This window comes from Neovison vison, chromosome 2 (genome assembly GCF_020171115.1).
Source record: "Neovison vison isolate M4711 chromosome 2, ASM_NN_V1, whole genome shotgun sequence".
NCBI lineage: Eukaryota > Metazoa > Chordata > Mammalia > Carnivora > Mustelidae > Neogale > Neogale vison.
Window position 1 is genome coordinate 11,858,755 of NC_058092.1, and position 21,432 is coordinate 11,880,186.

At 49.0% G+C, this 21,432-nt stretch overlaps 1 protein-coding gene across 1 annotated transcript in view; it reads right to left on the reverse strand.

The window, feature by feature from the left end:
• Positions 1-870: 870 nt before the first annotated feature.
• SPATA21 (spermatogenesis associated 21) overlaps positions 871-21,432 on the reverse strand; it is a 29,522-nt gene continuing 8,960 nt past the window's right edge. The window contains 9 exon segments of the mRNA XM_044236743.1: positions 871-921; positions 923-1,125; positions 1,943-2,115; positions 14,355-14,472; positions 14,590-14,661; positions 16,819-16,956; positions 19,099-19,187; positions 19,607-20,067; positions 21,149-21,197. Coding sequence (XP_044092678.1) covers positions 871-921; positions 923-1,125; positions 1,943-2,115; positions 14,355-14,472; positions 14,590-14,661; positions 16,819-16,956; positions 19,099-19,187; positions 19,607-20,067; positions 21,149-21,197 — 1,354 coding nt within the window.

The window sequence follows — 21,432 nt, forward strand, 5'->3', positions numbered from 1 at the left end:
GATGCTCTCTGCCCTTGGGGGAGACTCAACTGAAGAGAGTCCCAGCTCTGTGCTTTGAGAATGCGTAGAAAGTCAAGATTTTGCCCCCAGCGTCGCTCTAGCGGGAGCCCCAACCCTGGCAGGGTTTCAGGGTGTGTCTTGCTTCTGGGTTTCCTAAGCCTGTGGGAGGCAGAGGCCCTGCACTCTGAGAGCCAGGTGGAAGGGTGAAAACCTGGGGGCCTTCCCAGCACTGGACACAGAGGCCAAGGTTCTTGGTGTTTATTGGCTTACCAGGCCACAAAAGCAAAATCCAGCAGCAATACTGGCCTAAGAACCTGTCCGCCTGCAGGTCCTGAACGGCTGCCCCGAGTCGGGACCCCAGGGGTCAGTGGGTTCGAGCTGGCACAGAACTCAGCCACTTGCAGCTCTCAGAGCCCTGTTCCCTAAGGCGAGAAGTGAGAGGGGGTAGGAAATGAGCCATTCCCAAGTGCCCCAGGGGAGAGGTGGCTTTCCTGGGATGCAATGGAGCCAGGCAGGTGGGCTGGGGGGCCTGATTGCAAGTCCTGAGTTCTTTTGCTCCCAAAGAACCTGGGAGGGGACTGGGAGGGGAAGCTGCCTCCATCCAGCAGTCAAGCCTGTTTCCTACCACTCCTAACGTAGAATCAGACTCAGGCAAAGGACGTGCAAGCTAACCCCTGCGTGGTGGTGCCAGCCTGAGAGAAAGATGGTGTGTGCCACTGAGTCTGGGCACAGCAAGGCAGAGGTTCCCGGACTTAAGCACAGTCGATGGGGCTCATGGGCCCTCAACGAAGCTTAGTTCCTTACTATTTCCATTATTTCCCCTTTTCCTCCCGGGAGCAGCGGTATTCCAGGTATCATCTCTTGCAAGGATTAGGCCAGGGCCCCATTAAAAAAAAAAAAAAGGCGGTGGATGGGCCTGGACCTGGAGCTCTTGCTTTTGGGGTACCCACCTGCTTCCTTGGGATCCTGACTGGAAGAGGAGGCTCCGGATGTCAGGGCCCAGGCTGGCAGGAGTGCACGGGTCCAGCACGTAGTGGCTGCCCTGCTTCCGACGGACCATCTTGTCCAGCCGCGGACAGAGCGGGATGCAGGGCACCTGCGCGTAGGGGCTCTGCAGGTTGGCAGCTGGCAAGGGAGGAGGAAGCAGGCAGACCCAGCTGAAGTCCCAGCTTGGCCGCATCCTGAGCTGGGTGGGTTTGGGCAAATTGCTTAACCTCTCTGAGCCTCTGTGTAAGCTGGAGGTGAGTACCCACCTCACAGAGCAGACGGTGAGGATTAAAGGGGTAACACACCTAGCACAGTGTAAGGGCTAATAACAGCTCACACAAGAGCACATGTCTTTGTGATGGGTCCTGGCAGTCTGGTAGGCACGCTAGAGAGACTCCAGAAAACTCCTAGCCCATGACTTGGCACACAGTCGGAGTCTAATCAGTGACTCTTGCTTTTATGGGGAGGCAGCCTTGCCCAGTGAAAAGAGAACAGGCTTTAGAGTCAGACCTGGCTATACAGTGCCTTTTCTAAAACATGTTAGCTGTGGGGCCCTGGGCCTTGGCCTTAAACTTGCTCAGTTCCACTGTTCTCACCTGTAACATGGAGTGAATACATGATCATGAGCATTAAATTCTAGCCCATCTACAAAGGGCCTAGCACCGGGAGTGACTCCAGCGGGTGTTCAGTAAATGGTGAGCTGGGATAGCTAATTACCCGCCCTGCTCGGTGGAGGCTCTTGGGACCAACGTGTGCTCAGGGTTAAGCCCTGGGGAAGAGTGCAGAAGACCCTCATCAGAGGGCTAGAGGTGGGATACCGTGATTTTCAGACCACTGGCTGATGCGCACAGTTATATGCCCGAAGTGGGAAACCATGTCTCTTCGCTCCTGGGTCTGGCTGTGGGGGCCCAGGGAAAGAGGAGAGCAGAGTATTCACAGTGCCCAAGGCCCTCACCATAGTTCTGCTGCTTCAGCCGGCTCAGGATCCTGAGAACCCTTCGTTCTGGGACTTCCAAGTCTGCCTGCTGGGGATTGTAGGGAAGCTTCTTCCGGGACCGCAGCCGGCCTATGGCTGTCTCCATCTCTCGGGCCTTACAGGTGCCCTCCTTCAGCTTCTTCTGGTAATAGCTGGGGAGGCAGTGCCCACCCAGCTCAGCCTGGCTGTGTTTAATTTACCCTCCTACCCCCTCACTCTTTCTGAGCTCCTGTTCTGTCTGGCGAGCTCTGGGACAGGGACACCAGCCCAGGAGTTAGGGGACCTGAGTTTTGGTCCCAGCTCTGTCATTAACTCCCTGTCACTGCCTTGCTTTGGGCTCCAGTCACCCGGACCCTCCATCTGCAAGTCACATGACTTTGGGCTTCAGGTCCGTCCCCTGTCCCCCACTCCCCAAAAAGGGATCAAACAGGATTAAATAACAAAGCCTGTCTGAGCACTCAGCAACGTGGTCGGTGGAAAGAGCCTGGTCACTGTCACCTCTGCTTTCTGCCACTGATATTTTTACCTACACGTACACATGCTCTGTAAGACAGCTGTGTGATTAACCTGCTCCTGGGTTCGAGTTTTATTTTCTAGACTCATTGCTGCTTATCTGCCCACTAGACTGTGGCTCTACACATGCATTCAGCAGATACCGAGTGGCTGGTTTCCTCAGGCCAGCGCACGTCTAGGTGCTTGGGGAAGCAGTGCAGGAGATCTCCACAGAAGGTCCCTGCTGCCTGGCATCCCAGCCCCCCCCCCCCAGTGACCACTGCACACGGACTTGGAGCAGCTTTGCACAGGGACAGTCGGAGGTGGCCTCACCTCAGGAGTCTCCTGCCTGGAAGCTTCCTTGATGCCCCGAGTGCAACCCAGAAGTGCAGGGGAATGAAACTGCCATGGGAGCCACCTTTGACCAAAGGAGCTAGCAGCTGAGGTACATGAGTTTCTCTTTCTTCTCCTGACAGAATTCTGAACCACTATCCATAGTCTCCTCAGAAGATCCTGGGGGTGGCTGACTCAACACATGCTTGTATTGGTTCCTCCTCTGGTCCCATTCCTTCTCTCACTCCTCCCTGGAATCCCTTTCTAAATTGACCACCTAGGCAAGCACCTAGTAGGAAGGACCGTGAACAAATAAATACAGTACCTGGTTGGTTGTGGTGGGTGTAATGAATAAAAGCTGGACAGTGGGTAGTGATGAGGGACGATTTTGCTCACAGGGGACAGCAGGATCTCAGAGGTGGTGATATTTGAGCAGAATGAGGGGAGGGAGCAAGTCAAATGGATATCTCTGGAGGAAGAGTCTTTCAAGTAGAGGGAATGGCATGTGGAAAGGCCAGGAAGTGGGTGAGAGCTCAGTGAGCTCTAGGAATGGCAAGGAGGCCAGGAGAGGCTAGGGCCTGGTACGTGAGGAAGAGTGGGAGGTGTGGGCATCGAGAAGGCAGAGACAGACCACCCAGGGCTTTGAGGCAGTGGTGAGGGGTGGGCATGCTACTCTTGGTGCTGGGAAACACTTAAGGCTTACATTGCTGGTTCTGCTGTGGTCTCTGCCTATCTCTGGGGCCTGGAATTTGGGGTTTTGATGAGCTTCACACATAGAACACAGAAAATTAATATCAGAGCCCTCACATGGAAGTTGGATCTAGACCCCTGTGTAAAACTAGGCCCTGAAAAGGCAGCATGTGGAGTAAAAACGATGACCTAGAAAATAACTTCACCCCACAGGGGCCAAAGGGACAAGAGCAAAATGTGTGCAACTTTCTCGGTCACAACTTTAAAGGAAATTGCTTGTTCTCCACTTCCTCTCTCCCTTTCCCACGGGCTTGAATTCAGATGTGTTGCTGGTAAATTGGCTTAGGTTTGATCTAGGGAATGGTGGGAAAATAAGTTAGAAAGAAACAATAAGTTGTGTGCTGGGCAGCCTTGTCTTCCTGCCTGCTTCTTCTGGAGTGTCAATATAAGAGAGAAATAAACTATCTTGTTTCAACTGTAGTGCATCGGGGTCTGTTCCTGAACTAATAGACCAATATAGAATTCTATACCCAGCTAAACTACTCAGTGCGACTATAAATAAGCTCTTTTGCAGACACATAAAACCTCAAAAATTTTGTATCCCATGCATTCTTTCTCAAGAAGCTGCGGGAGGACATAGTCTTCTAAAATGAGGGCATATACCAAAACAGAAAAGATATACATAGAGAAAACAGGAGATCAACACAGGAGATGCAAAGGTAGTGGAAGCTGGTAAAGGGGAATCCCACATTGGTGGTGCAGTTGCCATAAAGGACAAGTTTAGATTAGATCACTACAGTGTAGAAGACAGAATAGGGCTGCTGTTATTGCACCGGTGGTTGAATCACTTCCCGTGTAACCCAAAAAAGCTACCAGGGTAACATGCACCTGTTATTTTTTAACTAAACCAAACAAACCAAGAAGGAAAGGATTAAGCAAACCAAGAGTAAGGCATGTACTCTAACAGAGAATCCTAAAGAGGAAAGGAAGAAAGAATTCCTAGGATGACAGCAGATCCCCAAGATGATAACTCTGCAACAGGCTTAAAAAATTAATCCAAGGGGCACCGGGGTGGCTCAGTGGGTTGAGCCTCTGCCTTTGGCTCAGGTCATGATCTCAGGGTCCTGGGATCGAGCCCCACATCGGGCTCTCTGTTCAGCAGGGAGCCTGCTTCCCTTTCTCTCTCTGCCTGCCTCTCTGCCTACTTGTGATCTCTCTCTCTCTCTGTCAAATAAATAAATAAAGTATTTTTCTAAAAAGAAATTAATCCAAAAATAAGAATAATGAAATTATTTAGAACATGCCTTCAAGAAAAAGAAACTCTAAGAAGGTGGCACAGGAATTATTAATGGGTACAAAGAAAAAAAAAAAACTAAGGCAATCATCAACTTCAGGAGTTAGACGAGGAAAGGGGCATCTGGGTGGCTCAGTTGTTAAGTGTCTGACTTCAGCTCAGGTGATGATCCCAGGGTCCTCAGATGCAGCCCCCATCCAGCTCCCTGCTCAGCAGGATGGCTGCTTCTCCCTCTCTCACTCCCCCTGCTTGTGTTTCCTCTCTTGCTGTCTCAGTGTCTCGCTATCAAATAAATAAACAATCTTTAAAAAAAAAAAAAAGGAAAGGAAGTCATAGTATAATAAAATACTCAGCTGTTAAAAATTGCATAACCATAATAATGGAACCCCCCCAGAATTTAGTAAAAAATTATAATATATTAGAACAAGTAGAGGGGAGCTTAGAGGATGGTTGTATCAGACAGCTAAACTCATACCATAATTGGAAGACAATAGATACATGTCAAAAAAAAAATCACTAGCCAAAATATTGTAGTACATGCATGTTATTTCAAAATGAGAAGAGAGTCAAAAATATTTGTCTTGGGAAGGGAGACTTCAGGGAATGGGGTACTACAAGTGTTTATTACTAACCTTTTTGCACTACTTGGTTTTTCCATTGTTCTTAACTCTTTTTTTAAAGATTTTACTTAAGAGAGAGAGAGACAGTGAGAGAGGGAGCACAAGCAGGGGAAGTGGGAGTGGAAGAAGCAGGCCTCCCACCAAGTAGGGAGCCCGATGCAGGGCTGAATCCCACGACCCTGGGATCATCACCTGAGCTGAAGTCGGACACTTAACAACTGAGCCACCGAGCTCCTCTGGACTATTTGTGTTTTTTTTTTTTTAAACAATGTATACATTACTTTAAATTTTTAAGAATTAACTGAAAGGATAAAGTTATGTCAGTTGAATACTAACCAAAGGATGTCGGTATAACCATTTTATATTTAAAAAACTAGGTCTTACGGCAAAAAGCATTACTAAAGACACAAATGATTACCATATAATGATAAAATGTTCAGTTTGTCAGGAAACAAAATTCTAAACATGAAGTAGAAGGCAAAATCTGATAAAACTACAAGAAGTAGATAATTTTATTATCACAGAAGTGATAATGGATACTGAGCTTTGCCAACGTAGCATCAAGAAATCCATATACTCTATGGGGATGAATGGATGTGGCTGCATTTTGATAAAAGTTTAACTGTAAAAACAGAGCAAACTGGGGTGCCTGGGTGACTCAGTCGTTGAGTGCCTGCCTTTGGCTCAGGTCATGATCCCAGGGTCCTGGGATAGAGCCCAGGCATCGGGCTTCTTGCTCAGTGGGAAGCCTGTTTTCCCTCTCCTACTCCTCCTGCTTGTGTTCCCTCTCTCACCGTCTCTCTCTGTCAAATAAACAAATAAAATCTTAAAAAAAACAAAAAACAAACAAAAAAAAAAAACACAAAAACTGAGTGTGGCCTGCAGCCCATAACTTGCTGACTTCTGTCTACCGTAGGCCTTACCTAAAACTAAAATCTGTAGGAGAAACAGAGTTTGGAAGTTGAGTCTACCAAGTTAGAGGGTTTAGGTAACACCTGGGCCTTTCACAAATATGCCTGAACAAAATAAAAAACCAAGACTACATAAACTGGCAAGGAACTGCCCACAGGAACAAAAAATGCTCATCAAAGGAAGAGTCCAGCTTCCAAACAAAACAATCCAGTCTCTAATGCATATCATCTAAAATGTCCGGACACAATAAAAAATTACCAGACATGACAGGGTGCCTGGATGGCTCGTCAGTTAAGCGTCTGACTCTTGGTTTCAGCTCAGGTCTGGATCTCAGAGTCCTGAGACTCTGACCCTCAGCTCAGGTTATGATCTTGCGGTCCTGGGACAGAGCCCCACGTCAGGTTCCCTGCTCAGCAGGAAGTCTGCTTCTCTCTCTTCCTCTGCCCCTCCTCCCATTCATGTGCTCTCTCTCAAATAAATAAAATCTTTTTTAAAAGGTATTAAAAAAAGGGGCGCCTGGGTGGCTCAGCGGGTTAAAGCCTCTGTCTTCAGATCAGGTCGTGATCCCAGGGTCCTGGGATCGAGTCCTACATCAGGCTCTCTGCTCAGCAGGGAGCCTGCTTCCCTTCCTCTCTCTCTGTCTGCCTCTCTGCCTACCTGTGATCTCTGTCTGTCAAATAAATAGATACAATCTTTTTTAAAAAGTTTAAAAAAGGTATTAAAATATATATTCAAATAATTGAAGGAAAATCTGATCTTAATGAATAGAGAAACAAACTACAAACATGAAACAAATGGAAATTCTAGAACCAAAAGGTACAATAACTGAAGTGAAAAAGTCTGAACAGTCTTTGTAGCAGACTGGAGAATTAGTAAACTTGAAGACAGATCAGTAGAAATCATCCAATCTGAAGAACAGTGGATTAAAAAATTGAAGACAAATGAACAGAATTCTGTTTCTGGCCATAATGAAGGAACTGGTACTGAACTTGTCCTCCTGCCATAAATAAATACATGAAACTTGTGAGATATTGAATGATAGGCAGCACAAGACTATAGTCCCTGAGGGGAGAAACCAATGAGGTGAGCTGACCGGTTCTCCAGAGAACTTTGCCTGGAGGTACAGGAAGTGGCACCAGGCAGAACCGTCGTAGACCCACTGAGGTAAGGGACAGACAGTGTAGCTGGGGAACATGGAGGCCACAGAGATTGGTGTATCAGGATATCAAAGAGATAGGAGTCATGTAAAGAAAGTTGCAGAAATACACATGGGGTTTTCTTCAGTTTTTGGTTGCATACTAAGTAGTACACACATAGTGTGAAATTTCATGAAGCCAGACAAAGAACAAAAAACAGAAGTAATTACCAGGGTTAACCTAGGGCTGAGAGACACATGACTTTCAAATAGAGCAGAAGCTCTTTGTTGAACACCTGTAGAATTAATAGAGCTCTTAAATGAGTCCTCTTTCAGTAGTTGGGACTGAGTCCTAGAAGAGAGACTACACTGGATCTTCCCTAACAAAGCTTTATTTTTATTTTATTAAAAGATTTTATTTATTTGACAGAGAGATGACAAGTAAGCAGAGAGGCAGGTAGAGAGAGTGGGGGAAGCAGGCTCCCTGCTGAGCAGAGAGCCCGATGTGGGGCTCTATCCCAGGACCCTGAGATCATGACCTGAGCTAAAGGCAGAGGCTTAACCCACTGAGCCACCTTGGTGGCCCCCTAACAAAGCTTTAAAACCTTGAAAGAGGGATACCCCCCTGGCAGAGTTGGTACAGCATGTGGCTCTTGATCTCAGGGTCATGAATATAATAAGCCCCATGTTGGGAGTAGAGTTTAATAAAATAAAATAACATAACCTTGAAAGAAAGAAGACTATCAGTAACATAACGTAACGTAACATTAACGTAACGTAAACATCTGCCCTCTAGTTCAACACTTTAAAGAATAAAATCCATGGCCCTATAGCTCAGGGATTAGAGCACTGGTCTTATAAAGAAGAAAATCCAGACACTCAGTAAAGTGCCACAATGTCCAGCATCCAATCAAAAACTAGCAGACATGAGAAGTAGGAAAGTATCAATAAAAAAAGGAAAATCCGAAAAAAAAAAGAAAAATCAGTTTATAGAAACAGACCCAGAAATGACAAAGATGGCAGAATTAGCAGAAAAGGACCTTAAATGAGGTATTATAAATATGTCCAAGGATTTGAAAGAAATATGAACAAGAGGAAAGAAAACTATGAAATAGAACTGAATTAAATATTTAAATATGAAAAATGCAACAGCTGAAATGAAAAATTCACTGGATACACTTAAGAGGAGATTAGACACAGCAAAAGAAAATACCACCTGGTACCCCAACCTCCCACCCCAGGTGGTGGGTATTATAGAGGGCACAGCTTGCATGGAGCACTGGGTGTGGTGAAAAAATAATGAATACTGTTTTTCTGAAAATAAATAAATTGGGAAAAAAAAAAAAAGAAAATACCAGCAGGGGCCCCTAGGTGGCTCAGTGGGTTAGGGCTCTGCCTTCAGCTCAGGTCATGATCCCAGGGTCCTGGGGATAGAGCCCCACATCGAGCTCCCTGCTGGGCGGGATCCCAGGACCACCTGAGCCACAGGCAGACACTTACTTGACTGAGCCACCCAAGCACCCCAGGAAGAAACATTCTTATCACAAGAGATGCAGAGCCTTGGCTGAGAGAACTCTAATAAACCTCCTTAAAATAACTCTTATCTGGGGCGCCTGCGTGGCTCAGTGGGTTAAGCCGCTGCCTTCGGCTCAGGTCATGATCTCAGGGTCCTGGGATTGAGTCCCATATCGGGCTCTCTGCTCAGCAGGGAGCCTGCTTCCCTTCCTCTCTCTCTGCCTACTTGTGATCTCTCTCTGTCAAATAAATAAATAAAATCTTTAAAAAGAAATAACTCTTACCTTCCCTTAGTCTGCCCATATAGTTTCACTACTATTCCAGATTCACTACTCTCTGTTCAACCCAGGATAGAAACACTTAGGCCAAGTCATTTCTCTGAGTCTTCTTTTTCTTGTGAGGGTGCCCAGGTCAGTGTAAATAAGATTCATATGCTTTTCTCCTCTTCATCTATCTTTTTTTTTTTTTAAAGTTTTCTTTCTTTATTTAAATGATCTCTACACCCAATGTGGGACTTGAACTAACAACTCTGAGATCAAGAGTTGCATGGTCTACTGACGGAGCCAGCCAGGCAGGCATCCCTCCTATTCGTCTATCTTATGTCTGTTCCAGTTGGAAATTCTGAGAGAGTAACAGACAGTTTTTCCTTTCCTGGACATCAAATGACATTTTTATTTGAACGAAGGAGAAACCATGGTTATTCAGCCTTTGGTTTTCAGTGGATATTTCTCTAAAAGTAGACGAAGTTAGCCTGTCATTTCAAGGAGAACAACTGACAGCATTTTTTGCCTCTGATCAAATTAAAGCTTTCAGGAAAAAGTTAGACTTTTGGGAAACTTAAACCCATCAACATGGGCATATACATGTCCTTATACAAAATACTTTATAGCAGTGAAAATGAATGAACTATAGCCACACACAACACTTCTAATACTTAAAGACTTTCCTGATATTAATGGTGATATTATAATATCATAGTATATCTATACTAATTAATATAGTGTCATAGTATATATATACTAGCTATATATAGTGTATATAGATATAAATATACACATACTAATTAAAATGAAATGTGCTAACACCTGAGAGATATGCAGTATTTTCCAAATGACCAGTGCACGTTACCAAATCATTCGTGGGAGAAGGGCCGTTAAAACTACAAGATAGGGGCGCCTGGGTGGCTCAGTGGATTAAAGCCTCTGCCTTCTGCTCAGGTCATGATCCCAGGGTCCTGGGATCAAGCCTTGCATTGGGCTCTCTGCTCAAGTGGGGAGCCTGCTTCCCCCATCTCTCTGCCTGCCTCTCGGCCTACTTGTGATCTCTGTCTGTTAAATAAATAAATACAATCTAAAAAAAATAAACTACAAGATAGACCAATAGACTCTTACATTTAAGAGTACAAGTGCTTCTAGCTGGCTCAGTCCGTAGACTGTGAGGCTCTTGAGTTTGAGCCCCATGCTGGATGTAGAGAATGCTTAAATAAATAAACTTTAAAAAATAAAGAAAGAAATACAGGGGTACCTGGCTGGCACAGTCAGTAGAGCGTCCGACTCTTGGGTTCATCTCACGTCATGATCTCAGGGTCATGACATCAAGCCCCGTGTCCAGCTCTCTGCTCAGCATGGGAATCTGCTTGGGATTCTTTCCCCCTTCCTCTCCCTCCCCCTCTGCTCCTCCCCCTGCTCTCTCTTTTTCTCTAAAAAGAAAGAAAATATTTTTTAAGATTTTTTTTTTTAATTTGACAGAGAGAGACGCAGTGAGAGAGGGAGCACAAGCAGAGAGAGTCGGAGAGGGAGAAGCAGGCTTCCCGCCCATCCAGAAGCCCAGTGTGGGGCTTGTTCCCAGAATCCTGGGATCATGACCTGAGCTGAAGGCGGATGCTTAACCAACTGAGCCACCCAGGTGCCCAGAAAGAAAATATTTTTTTTTTTAGATTTTTATTTATTCATTTGACAGACAGAGATCACAAGTAGGCAGAGAGGCAGGCAGAGAGAGAGAGTGGAGGAAGCAGGCTCCCTGCAAGGCAGAGAACCCAATGGGGGGCTCGATCCCAGGACCCTGAGATCATGACCTGAGCCGAAGGCAGAGGCTTAACCCACTGAGCCACCCAGGTGCCTACATAAAATCTTTTTTTAAAAAAATGAGTGTAGGGGCGCCTGGGTGGCCCAGTGGGTTGGACCACTGCCTTTGGCTCGGATCATGATCCCAGGGTCTTGGGATCGAGCCCCCACATTGTGCTCTCTGCTCAACGGGGAGCCTGCTTCCCCCTCTCTCTCTGCCTGCCTCTCTGCCTACTTGTGATCTCTGTCAAATAAATAAATAAAATCTTTAAAAAAAAATGAGTGTAAAGGGATGTTGGCCTAAAAGTATAAAAACTACGCTCTTTAGAATCTCTTGCCCATGTGTCCCAGGAGACATATACAAGAATATTCACACTGTTTCTACACAGTTGAAAACTGAACATAACCCTGATGGCTATCAGCAGAATGAATAAGTATACTGTGATATAGTCACACATAATAGTATGTAGCGGTTGGGATGCCTGGGTGGCTCAGTCAGTTAAGCATCTGCCTTTGGCTTAGGACATGATCCTAGGGTGCTGGGATGGAGACCCACATCGGGCTCCCTGCTCAGCGGGGAGCCTGCTTCTCCCTCTCCCCCTGCCTGCCGTTCTTCCTGGTTGTGCTTGCTCCCTCTCTCTGTCAAAAAAATAAAATCTTAAAATTTGACAGACCGAGATCACAAGTAGGCAGAGAGGCAGGCAGAGATAGAGGAGGGAGGAAGCAGGCTCCCCACTGAGCAGAGAGCCCGATGCAGGGCTCAATCTCTGGACCCTGAGACCATGATCTGAGCCGAAGGCAGAGGCTTTAACATACTGAGCCACCCAGGTGTCCCAAGAACAATAAATGATTGATAATTACTCACAAGGATGTGAATGAATCATAAAAACATAAGGTTGAGGAGAAAAAACAAGTAACAAAAGACTTAACATAGTATGAGTCCATTCATAGAAAGTATATGAAAAGTGGGGTGTCTGGGTGGTTCAGTGGGGTAAGCCTCTGCCTTCAGCTCAGGTCATGATCCCAGGGTCCTGGGATTGAGCCCCGCATCAGGCTCTATGCTCAGCGGGGAGTCTGCTTCCCCCTCTCTCTCTCTGCCTGCCTCTCTGCCTACTGTGATCTCTGTCTGTCAAATAAATAAATAAAATCTTTAAAAAAAAAGTTTATGAAAAGGTAAACAATAAAGTACTCAAGAATACAAATGAAGGTGAGTAAAGACCAGAGCGCCACTCTGTATCTACCAGGAGGAAGACCGACAGTATCAAATTTGCACAAGATGTGGAGCAACTGGAATTCTCCTACGAATGGTGGGATTGTAAAATGGTGCAACCACTTGGGAAAAGGTCTGATGAGTTCTCAGAAGTAAAATACACCTACCCGCAATTCCCTTCTGCATATTCACCCAAAGAAGCCAAAGTATGTGTCCACAGAAGGACTTGCACAAAAATATTAACGGTAGCTTCGTTCACGATAACCCCAACCGAGAACCATGGAGAGACCCATCAGAATGGACGAACCAACTGTGGTAGATTCACGAGTGGGACACTGGTCAGCAATAGAAACGGGTCAACCCTGACGCCCACAACGACACGGACAAGTCTCAGCAGCCTTGTGCTGAGTTCGAGAAGCTGGCCCTAGGGCTGCATACTGTATGTTTCCATTGATGTGAAGTTGCCAAAAAAGCGAAGTCAATCTGGGATGGAAAACAAACTGGAAGAGTGATTGCCTTGCAGGGGTGGGTTCGGAGACCCACTGGGAAGGATGATGAGGGCATCTTCGGGAGTGATGGCAAAGTTGTGTATGACTTGAGAGGGGTTCAGTTTGCCCGGGTGTGAGAAGTGGCTGAGATTCACGGACTGATGATTTGTGTGTTTCACTGAATGTAAATTATACCTCCAATAACGAAAAAGAAGAAAAAAGCTCTAAACAAATGTCAATCTTTAGTTATTTATATGTATGCTGAAGTATTTAGAAGGAAATTACTATCAATTATTGTGAAATGAATAAAAAACTGATATGGATGGATGAAAAAAGGTTAGGTAGACACAAGATTAAAACAAGCATGGCGGATTGGCAATGGTAGGATCTGGTTGGTGAATATATAAACATTCACTGTGAAATTCTCTCAGCTTTGCTGTATATTTGAAATTTTCAGTAAGCAAAGGGAAAAACAAGTAGTAAAAGTTTAAAAAAGAAAGCAAGGGAATAATGGTTAGTTCTTATCTGGGGAGATGTGATTGGGGTAGGGCACACAGGGCTTCAAGAGTATTGGAAATGATCTATTTTTAAACTGGGGAAATGGACACATGGGAATTTGTTTTATTGTTTCTAAAAGTATACATTAATGCTCCTTGCTCAGTGGGGAGCCTGCTTCTCCCTCTGCCTGCCTCTCCTCCTTCTTGTGTTCTTTCTCTCTCTGACAAATACATAATTTTTTTAAAAAAATAAATCTAAAAAATAAAATTATACATTTATGTTCTTTAGAGTTATATATATTTAGAGTGATTTACAGATGCTGGGAGGAAAAAAGACCTTTTGTCTTTGGGGTTCCTGAGCTGGTGTTGCTGGAAAAACTTGCTGTCATTCCCCTACCTCTGGGCCCATGCGGACAAGGCCTGGTCTCAGTGGCAGAGACAGTCCTCTGTGTGATACACAGAGACCAGCTGGGCTGTTCTGCCATCACATTTTGCTTTTAGCCTTGGAAGGTTGAAGTTCCTTTTGTGTGTAGCCATTCCTTCCTTAGATGAACCAGTAACCACCACCTCCACCCAGCCCAGTCTGGAAACATGGGGAGGCTTTCATCTCTAGCGTTCTCTGGCTCCAGGCAGTCTCTATCACATACCCGTTCTGAGACTATTCTCTGGGTACTGCAAGAAAGTATTCCTCTTGCTGTTGAATTGGTTCAGCTAGGCGGGTGTGAGTATGGGGCTGCCAGTTGCCATCTGAGGGAGAGGGAGAAGCAGACTCCTCACTGAGCAGAGAGCACAACACGAGGCCTGATCCAGGACCCTGAGATCATGACTGGAGCTGAAGGCAGAGGCTTAACCCACTGAGCCACCCAGGTGCCCTGACCTAGTTGAGCTTGAAACCATGGTAGAGAGATGAGTAGGAGAGATAAAACCTTAAGAGTATCATCTGATCTCCTGGATCCAGCCATTCCTGAGGCCATGATCCATTACGTGAGCCAATACATTCCCCTTTTGCTTAGGCCAATTTTATTTGGGTGCCTTTCACTTGCAACTAAGAGTCCTAACTATCAAAATTCCTCAGCTGCCAAAATACTAGGTGCCATTTCTGTGTCTGTCACCCTCCACCCACAACCACCGGCCGCACTCACTTGGTGATCTCTTCTAAGGCCGCCTCCGGTAAGGCCAGCATCTCCACCAGCAGGGACAGGATCTCAAAGAGCAGAGTGTGGGGGTTTGGGGGAGCCATGTCCGTCAGGGCATTCTGCTCTGGGGACATGGGAAGATGTCTGCTGTTACCATTCCATAGTTCTGGAGGCCAACTGGTCCCACCAGCCACCAGGCCCCTCCCCGAGCTCTGACTCCTCTGGGCTCACCCCTGCTCACCCACAGAGCAGAAGAAGCGCCTGGTGTCTGTCATCACAGCCAAGAAGTCCTTGAAGCCTACATGACCATCTCCTGTGGAGGCCAGGGGTATACCAGTGGGCAAGGGCCTGCCAGAGTGGGTGCAGGCACTGTACCCCGGGCATGTTAGCATGTACTCAATGGGTTTGATTATAAAACACAAAGAAGACACATATTCAATGCAGCAAGTGCAGTGCACACAGCAAAGTAGAAGGTGAAAATTAGGGGTGCCTGAGTTGGAAGCTTCTAGAACTGAGGGCAGCAGTCTGAGTTCCCATCCCTGGTCCACCACTTACTATCCGTGTGACCTTGGCAAAGCCCCCAACCCCTCTAAGCCTTAGCTTTCTTACCTAGAGAGTGGAGATAACCATAATACTTACTTCATGGGAGAACAAATGAAGCAAAGTGCTTAGAACAGAGCCGTGGGTATTATACAAGCTCAGTAAATGTCAGCAACTGTCATTATTACCATGTGCTAGTCACTGCATGAGAATTAGGTACCCGCAAGATTCCCACCTCGGCCTTCAAGGCCCTGTAGGACCTGCCTATTACCTGTCTCCAGTCTCCCCTGGTGCCAAGGGCCCCCAGCATGAACCTGTTCTTCCACTGGGGCCACGTTCCCTGTTCCAGGCCTTTGCACATGCTGCTTCCTCTTCCTGGAATCTTCTCTACTGCCCTCTAACTCTTTAGTAAACATCCTACGCGTGCTTCTTCTTGATCATCCCTTCCCCAAGAGAAGTCAGACCTGACCGCGTCAGCTGCCTCACTACACATTCTCATAAAACCCCGTGTTTCAACCACACACTTGTAAGATCTGGAATTTAATGGAGATGCCAAAAGGGTCTGTTTTGTTCTGCACTGTGTCCTCAGGGCTTAAGACAGGTAGGTTTGGGGGGGCACCTGGCTGGCTCAGTCCAGAGGAACATGTGACTTTTGATCTCAGAGTTTTGAATTTGAGCCCCACATTTGGGGTAGAGATTCCTTAAATAAATAAAACTTAAAAAAAAAAAAAAAACAGACAGACAAGTCTTAGCAGATGTTTCCTGAGCTACTAGACAAATGAATAAATGGTCTCTAATCCTGAAAACCACCCTCTGGAGGTGCCTAATAGTCTTATCCCCACGTCACAGATGGGGCCTGAGGCATAGAGAAAAAGGAAGCTTTTGCCAAGAGTCACACAGAGGCAGAGCTAAGGTGGTTCCTGGCTTGTGTGTGTGGATTCGCCCCCATGTGGTGATGGAGGAAGCAGAGCAGGACCGGTAGTGGCCAGGAGCCCAGGCCCCTTATAGCTCCACGGCTCCCCATGCCCTGCATCTAGCCAACCAAACCACGTGGAATTCCCATCACCCTGTATCCTCCTCCCTTTGTCTCATTTATTTCTATCACGAGGGATGCCCTTTTTTCTTCCCTCCCTGCCTAACTGCTATTTAATCTTTCACGATTTGGCTCGGTCATCACCTCCTCCAGGAAGTCTTCCTTCCTGATCCCTCCCTCTAAGCCACCTGGAAGTGCTGCTTCCTTTGGTGACTCTTCTGTGTCCCTGTCTCTGTGAGCACCTCGAGGGCAGGGCTCATGGGCCTTACCCATCTCTGTATTCTCAGTGCCCAGATCAGGAAGGCGCACACAGTGGGTACTTAATAAATATTTCCTGGATGACGAACACTAGCAGCTCAATGTCTTATAAATACATTCTGTGCACCAGGCATTGGGCTCAATGCTCTGCCTGGATTATCTCATTTGCTTTCCAGCAGCCTATTGAGATGGATGCTATCAGCTCCATTGTATGGAAACGGAGGCCTGGCCAACTTCACTGATTCATCCAAGGCCACACAGCTGGTCAAATGAGTGACCCGGTCATGGGAGAAGGTCCCACAAAGCACACACACAGGCCTTAAAGGGAGGTATCTCAGACACCACCTACATCCTAGGGTCAGGAGATAGATCATGGCCATCTCCAGGTGCCCAGAACCCGGTGCTGAGTAGGTACTCAGAGAGCATTAACTTTGGGGGGCCAGTGTGATGGGACCCCAGTGGAAAATAAAAATGCAGGATGGGGTCCCTCACTCAAAAATTTATGAAGAATTTCCAGACTGCAACAGCGGAGTATTAAACCATATGCAGGCCCCTCGAAGCGTGGAGGCCTGCAGGGCCAGAAAGGTCTCCCGTTGCTGGCCCTGCCTGGGACTCAGAGTGGCGCCTCCTGTCACTCACCATCGATGTCGGCGCTCCTCAGGGCCTCCTGTACCTGAGCCGGCGTGAGGGAGATGCCCACAAGCAGCAGGATGTTGCCGAGGCTCTGTGCGTTCACCTCGCCATGGCCATTGAAGATCTCAAAGTAACTGCGGAAGGCTGTGGTGGGGCGGCAGATGTCACGGGAGGCGGGGACATGCCTTGTTCCCACCATCCAACACCCCCACCTTCCAACCACCCTCCTGCCCAGCATCCTTCACCACCGTGGCTGGATGGAGAGGCCGGGGTAGCTTAAACAGCCATAATGGAAGGCGCCGTCCCACTAACTCACTCCACTCTCTATCCCAAGGTCAGGCCAAGGTCTCAGCGGGTGTGCCAACACCTAAGCTCCTTAATGACCTTCACTCTGTGCCAGGAGCCCGGCCACCTTAGGGCATCCCTGCTATGTGCCAGGCACTGTGCTAGGCTTTTCACGACCACGTTCTCATTAAAGTCTTACAACGGCCTCATAAGAGTGGGATGCTTGTTCCTTTTGTCCCAATAGGGAAACTGAGGCTTAAAGATTAGGTGACCAGGTAGGCCTTTCTGACCCTTAAGTGCTCTGTGGTCACTTATCCGCATGGACGTGCTTTCCAGGATAGCTTGATACCAAAAGCTGCACCTGACTTCTCAGCCTGCAGCCAAATGTCGGCAGAATCAACAGACCGAGGGAGGGGGCTGGGTCTGCCCTTTAATAATAAGCTGGGTGGCTGCTTTGGCCTGAACTGCATCCCACTGAAACTCTTACGCTGAAGCCCTGACCCCCAGGACATTAGCGTGGGACTATTTAGAGACAGGGCCTTTAAAGAGGTGGTTAAGTTAAAATGAGGTAGTAGCATGGGCCCTATTCCAGTCCGACTGGTGTCCTTACAAGAAAAGGAAATGCGGAAACACGAGAGACAGCAGGGATGTCTGTGCACAGAGGAAAGGCCACGCGAGACCACATGAGGACACAGGAGGGTACACGGGGCCACCTGCAAGGTGAGGGGAGGGGCCTCAAAAAAAACCCCATTCTGATGCCACCTTGATTTGAGATCTGCTTGGTTTGCGACCTGCTGAGCTCTGAGCAAAGAAATGCTCAGCCACCCCATGCTGTGTTACGGCAGCCCAAGCAAACCACACAACTGCCACGGGCAAGCCACCGTACTTCTCTGAGACTCGATGTTCTCATCTGTGAGATGGACAAAACGGTACATCCTCCGAGAGCAGTTGTGTTAATTCAGTGTCTGGCACGTAAGAGACTCTGATACACAGAACTGAGATGAGGACAGAGGGAGCACTAGGGAGCTAGGGTTGGGGTGAGTGGTCACCCCCCCAAGGCAGGCATGCCAAAAAAAAAGGGGGGGGGTAAGACAAGAACAGCTCTTAAAAGCAGGTGTGAGTAAAATGCCCCATGGTTTGGACTATGTGAGCAGAGCAGCCAGAGAGGGCTGCGGGGCATGGTGGAAAGCCCGGGTCTCTAAGCCACAGCAGCACCTTGTCTGTGATCTCTGCTCAAGGATGTGGGGCAGAAGGGCCTTTTTGAAAATGGCTGGAGAGTTGTAATGCTGGAAGGAGCGAGCACCCAGGAAGCGGTCATGGGGAGATGGAGAGGGCATTCAGGGAAATTAGAAGGGGCCAGTGGAGAGGGTCACAGATTTAGGGGAGGCGTCAAGGGAGGAGGGAGGACTGATCCCTGCTCTTCTGGGGCTGGGGCGGGGTGTAGCGGGGCTGCAGGAAACCCGCGGAGCTCACGGAGTCAGCACTCCCTCCTCCTCCCTCTCGTGGCCGGTGGAGTCGTGGGGCCCAGGGCCTCCCCCAAGTGGATGTTCAGAACTTATAAAACTTTTGGGAGGGGGTGGGATGTGGCAGGAAATGGGACTTGTCCAGGGCAACTGGTCTTGTTAAATGGTGAGGGATGGTCTAGGGCCCTGGAACCCTGCCTCCCATCCAAGCAGCCTCCAGAGGACCAGCCGAGTGGGCTTCGATGGAGGGAGGCAGAAATGCCTCCAAGCCTGAAGAACCTTGCTGGGCTTCATCTGTTTACTCAAGGAGGCAGTTCTGGAAGAGGACTGGATCCCAAGGAAGAGGGCCCAGCAGGGACTCAGACTCCCACGGCCAGCTGCCACCCCGCACTGTCTCCTTAGCCAGGAAGTCTCCCCCGAGCCCAGGACACAGGGCTGCGGTGGGCATCAGGTCAGCGGTGTGGTCTGGAGCGCCACATCCCCCCAGGACTGAGCCTTCTGCCACAGGAGGGGCTTCCCTGGGCAGCCCGGCCCTCACCTTCCTCTTGCCTCAGGGTGAGATGCTCCTCGAACCTTTCATCCCAGCTCTGGTACAGCTTGAGGAGGCCGCGCTCCTCCAGCTCCTGCCTACGGAGGACAGACCCCAGACACAGGGCACACATCCAGTCACCCTTCCCCGGGGCCACCCCCAGAAGCTAGGGGAGGGCAAGGGGGGAGGGTGGGGCAGAGGAGGGCATGGGAAGGACCCTGGGGGAGGCTTTGGGAGGTCAGGAGAGGCTCAGAGTGACCCTGGGGAGGAGGAGGCAGGAGTGAGGGGACATGAGGGGAAGGGACACACCTTCGTGTCCCTTAGATGGACTTAGATTAGAAAGAGAAAAGCTGGCAGAAATGGGGATGGGGGTGGGGGAGCAGAAGTGAGAAATGAACAGGGGGCACACGAGAGGGAACAGGTGCCGTGACGGGGACGAGAGTCTGGAAGAAAGATGCCAGGAACCCTAGGACACCAGCTCTGACCTCGGGCGCTCTTTTTTGGGGGTGACTCCTACCGTGTCTTGGTGCTGCTCAGGCTCCTCTCTCCACTCGGGTGCAAGAGTTCTGCCCTTCTCCAGCCCACGTCCAGGGTGGGGGCCGGCAGGGCTGTGACGAGCCCTGAGGCCGGGACCGGGGATCCCACAGGGGCAGGGACAGGGACTGGCCCGGGGGCTGGTGACCGGGCCCAGGATGGGGCCATCGCAGGGGCCGAGGCAGGGGTCTGAGGCAGGGTCAGAGGCAGGCTTGGGGCTGAGGAGGGCACGGGGGTCAGGGTCCTGGGGGACTTCCGGTTTGGCAGGGCCCGGGCCTTGGCAGCCCTCCGATGTGTGACCTCCTCCTCCTCCACCTCCAGCAAGCACTTCATGAAGCCCTGCCGAAAGCTCCCAAGGTTCTGGGCCCCCACAGCCACCGTGGGCTCCCGAGGCTGCTTCTGCACAGGGTCCAGATCCCTCCTCTCTCCAGTGCCCCTCACCTCCTGGGGACAGCACAGGAGAGGGAATCCAGCCAGCCTGTCCCACAGAGCTTCTCTTGCCCTTCACTCTCCAGGGCAACCTCGTAGTGCTCTTCCTCTCTGGGCCCCTGAACGATGCCCTCCAAATCTCCTATGCACACCACGAGGCTCCTCCCTGCACTTGACCTTGGCTCTCCCCCCCCCACCCTACCCTTCCAGCACTGTGAGCCTGGGGGGCTTGAGTAAGTCACTCCCTGCCCCACCTTTCATTTATTTCTGTCCCCGGGATCAGCACAGCCTCAGTGGTCTTGTCAAGACCTGTTGTTTGCCGACCTGACCAGAAGATAAGCTTCATGTGAGCAGGACCTTGTCTGCCTCCTTTATCCATGACTCTCCAGGGACGACACATGGCAGGCACTTAATAAACGCCCACTCATTCATCCGACAAATCTAGCCATCTCCTGCTTCTGTCCCTCCTATGACACGGACGGGTCATCCCCAGCCTACCTCCAGCGCGCACACCCCTGCCCAGCCCTTTGTCCCACATGAGAAGCAGCTCTTGTCCCTAAAGCCCCAGCTCTATTTGGTCCATCAGCAGAAACATGCTATATTACTTTCCTTCCAACTAAAATCACCCGTAGGGGCGCCTGGGTGGCTCAGTGGGTTAAAGCCTCTGCCTTTGGTTCAGGTCCTGATCCCAGGGTCCTAGAATCAAGCCCCTCTTCGGGCTCTCTGCTCAGCAGGGAGCCTGCTTCCCCCCTCTCTCTGCCTGCCTCTCTGCCTACGTGTGATCTCTGTCTGTCCAATAAATAAATAAATAAATAAAAACCTTAAAAAAAAAATCTCCCCTGACAAACCCCATCAGCTACCAGCCCAGAGTTCTGCTCCTGTTTTCCTCGTCCCCCGCCCAAGATGCACACACGTGTGCACGCACACATGCAAACACACATATGTGCACATCTGTGTGCACACTCACACAGACACACAGGCTCACTCACACCTTCCCCAGCTGGATTCCAGATACCAGCCCAGTCCCTCCTCTGCCTCCTCCCTCCTCCTTATTCCCAGCAGGTGCCCTCCCCACCCCAAATCCGGCTCTACTTACCAGTGCAGGAACAGGCCCTGGTGCTGGTTGGGTCTCCATAGCCTTGACCCTAAACAAGGAAGAGACCCTGGGGTGGCAGAGCGGCTCAGTGCAAGGCTCATCCTCTGCACTGACCTTCCCTCAGCCCCCAGGACACTCAGGCCCACTACTCCAGCCTCATCTCTCCAGCCTCATAATCTTAGAAGGACCCCTCATTCCCTCACATCCCCATGTTGGGACGAGGCCCTTAAAGTACAGGTTTGCAGAACGAAGAATTCTGGTGTTAGAAGTATCCTACAGATGGG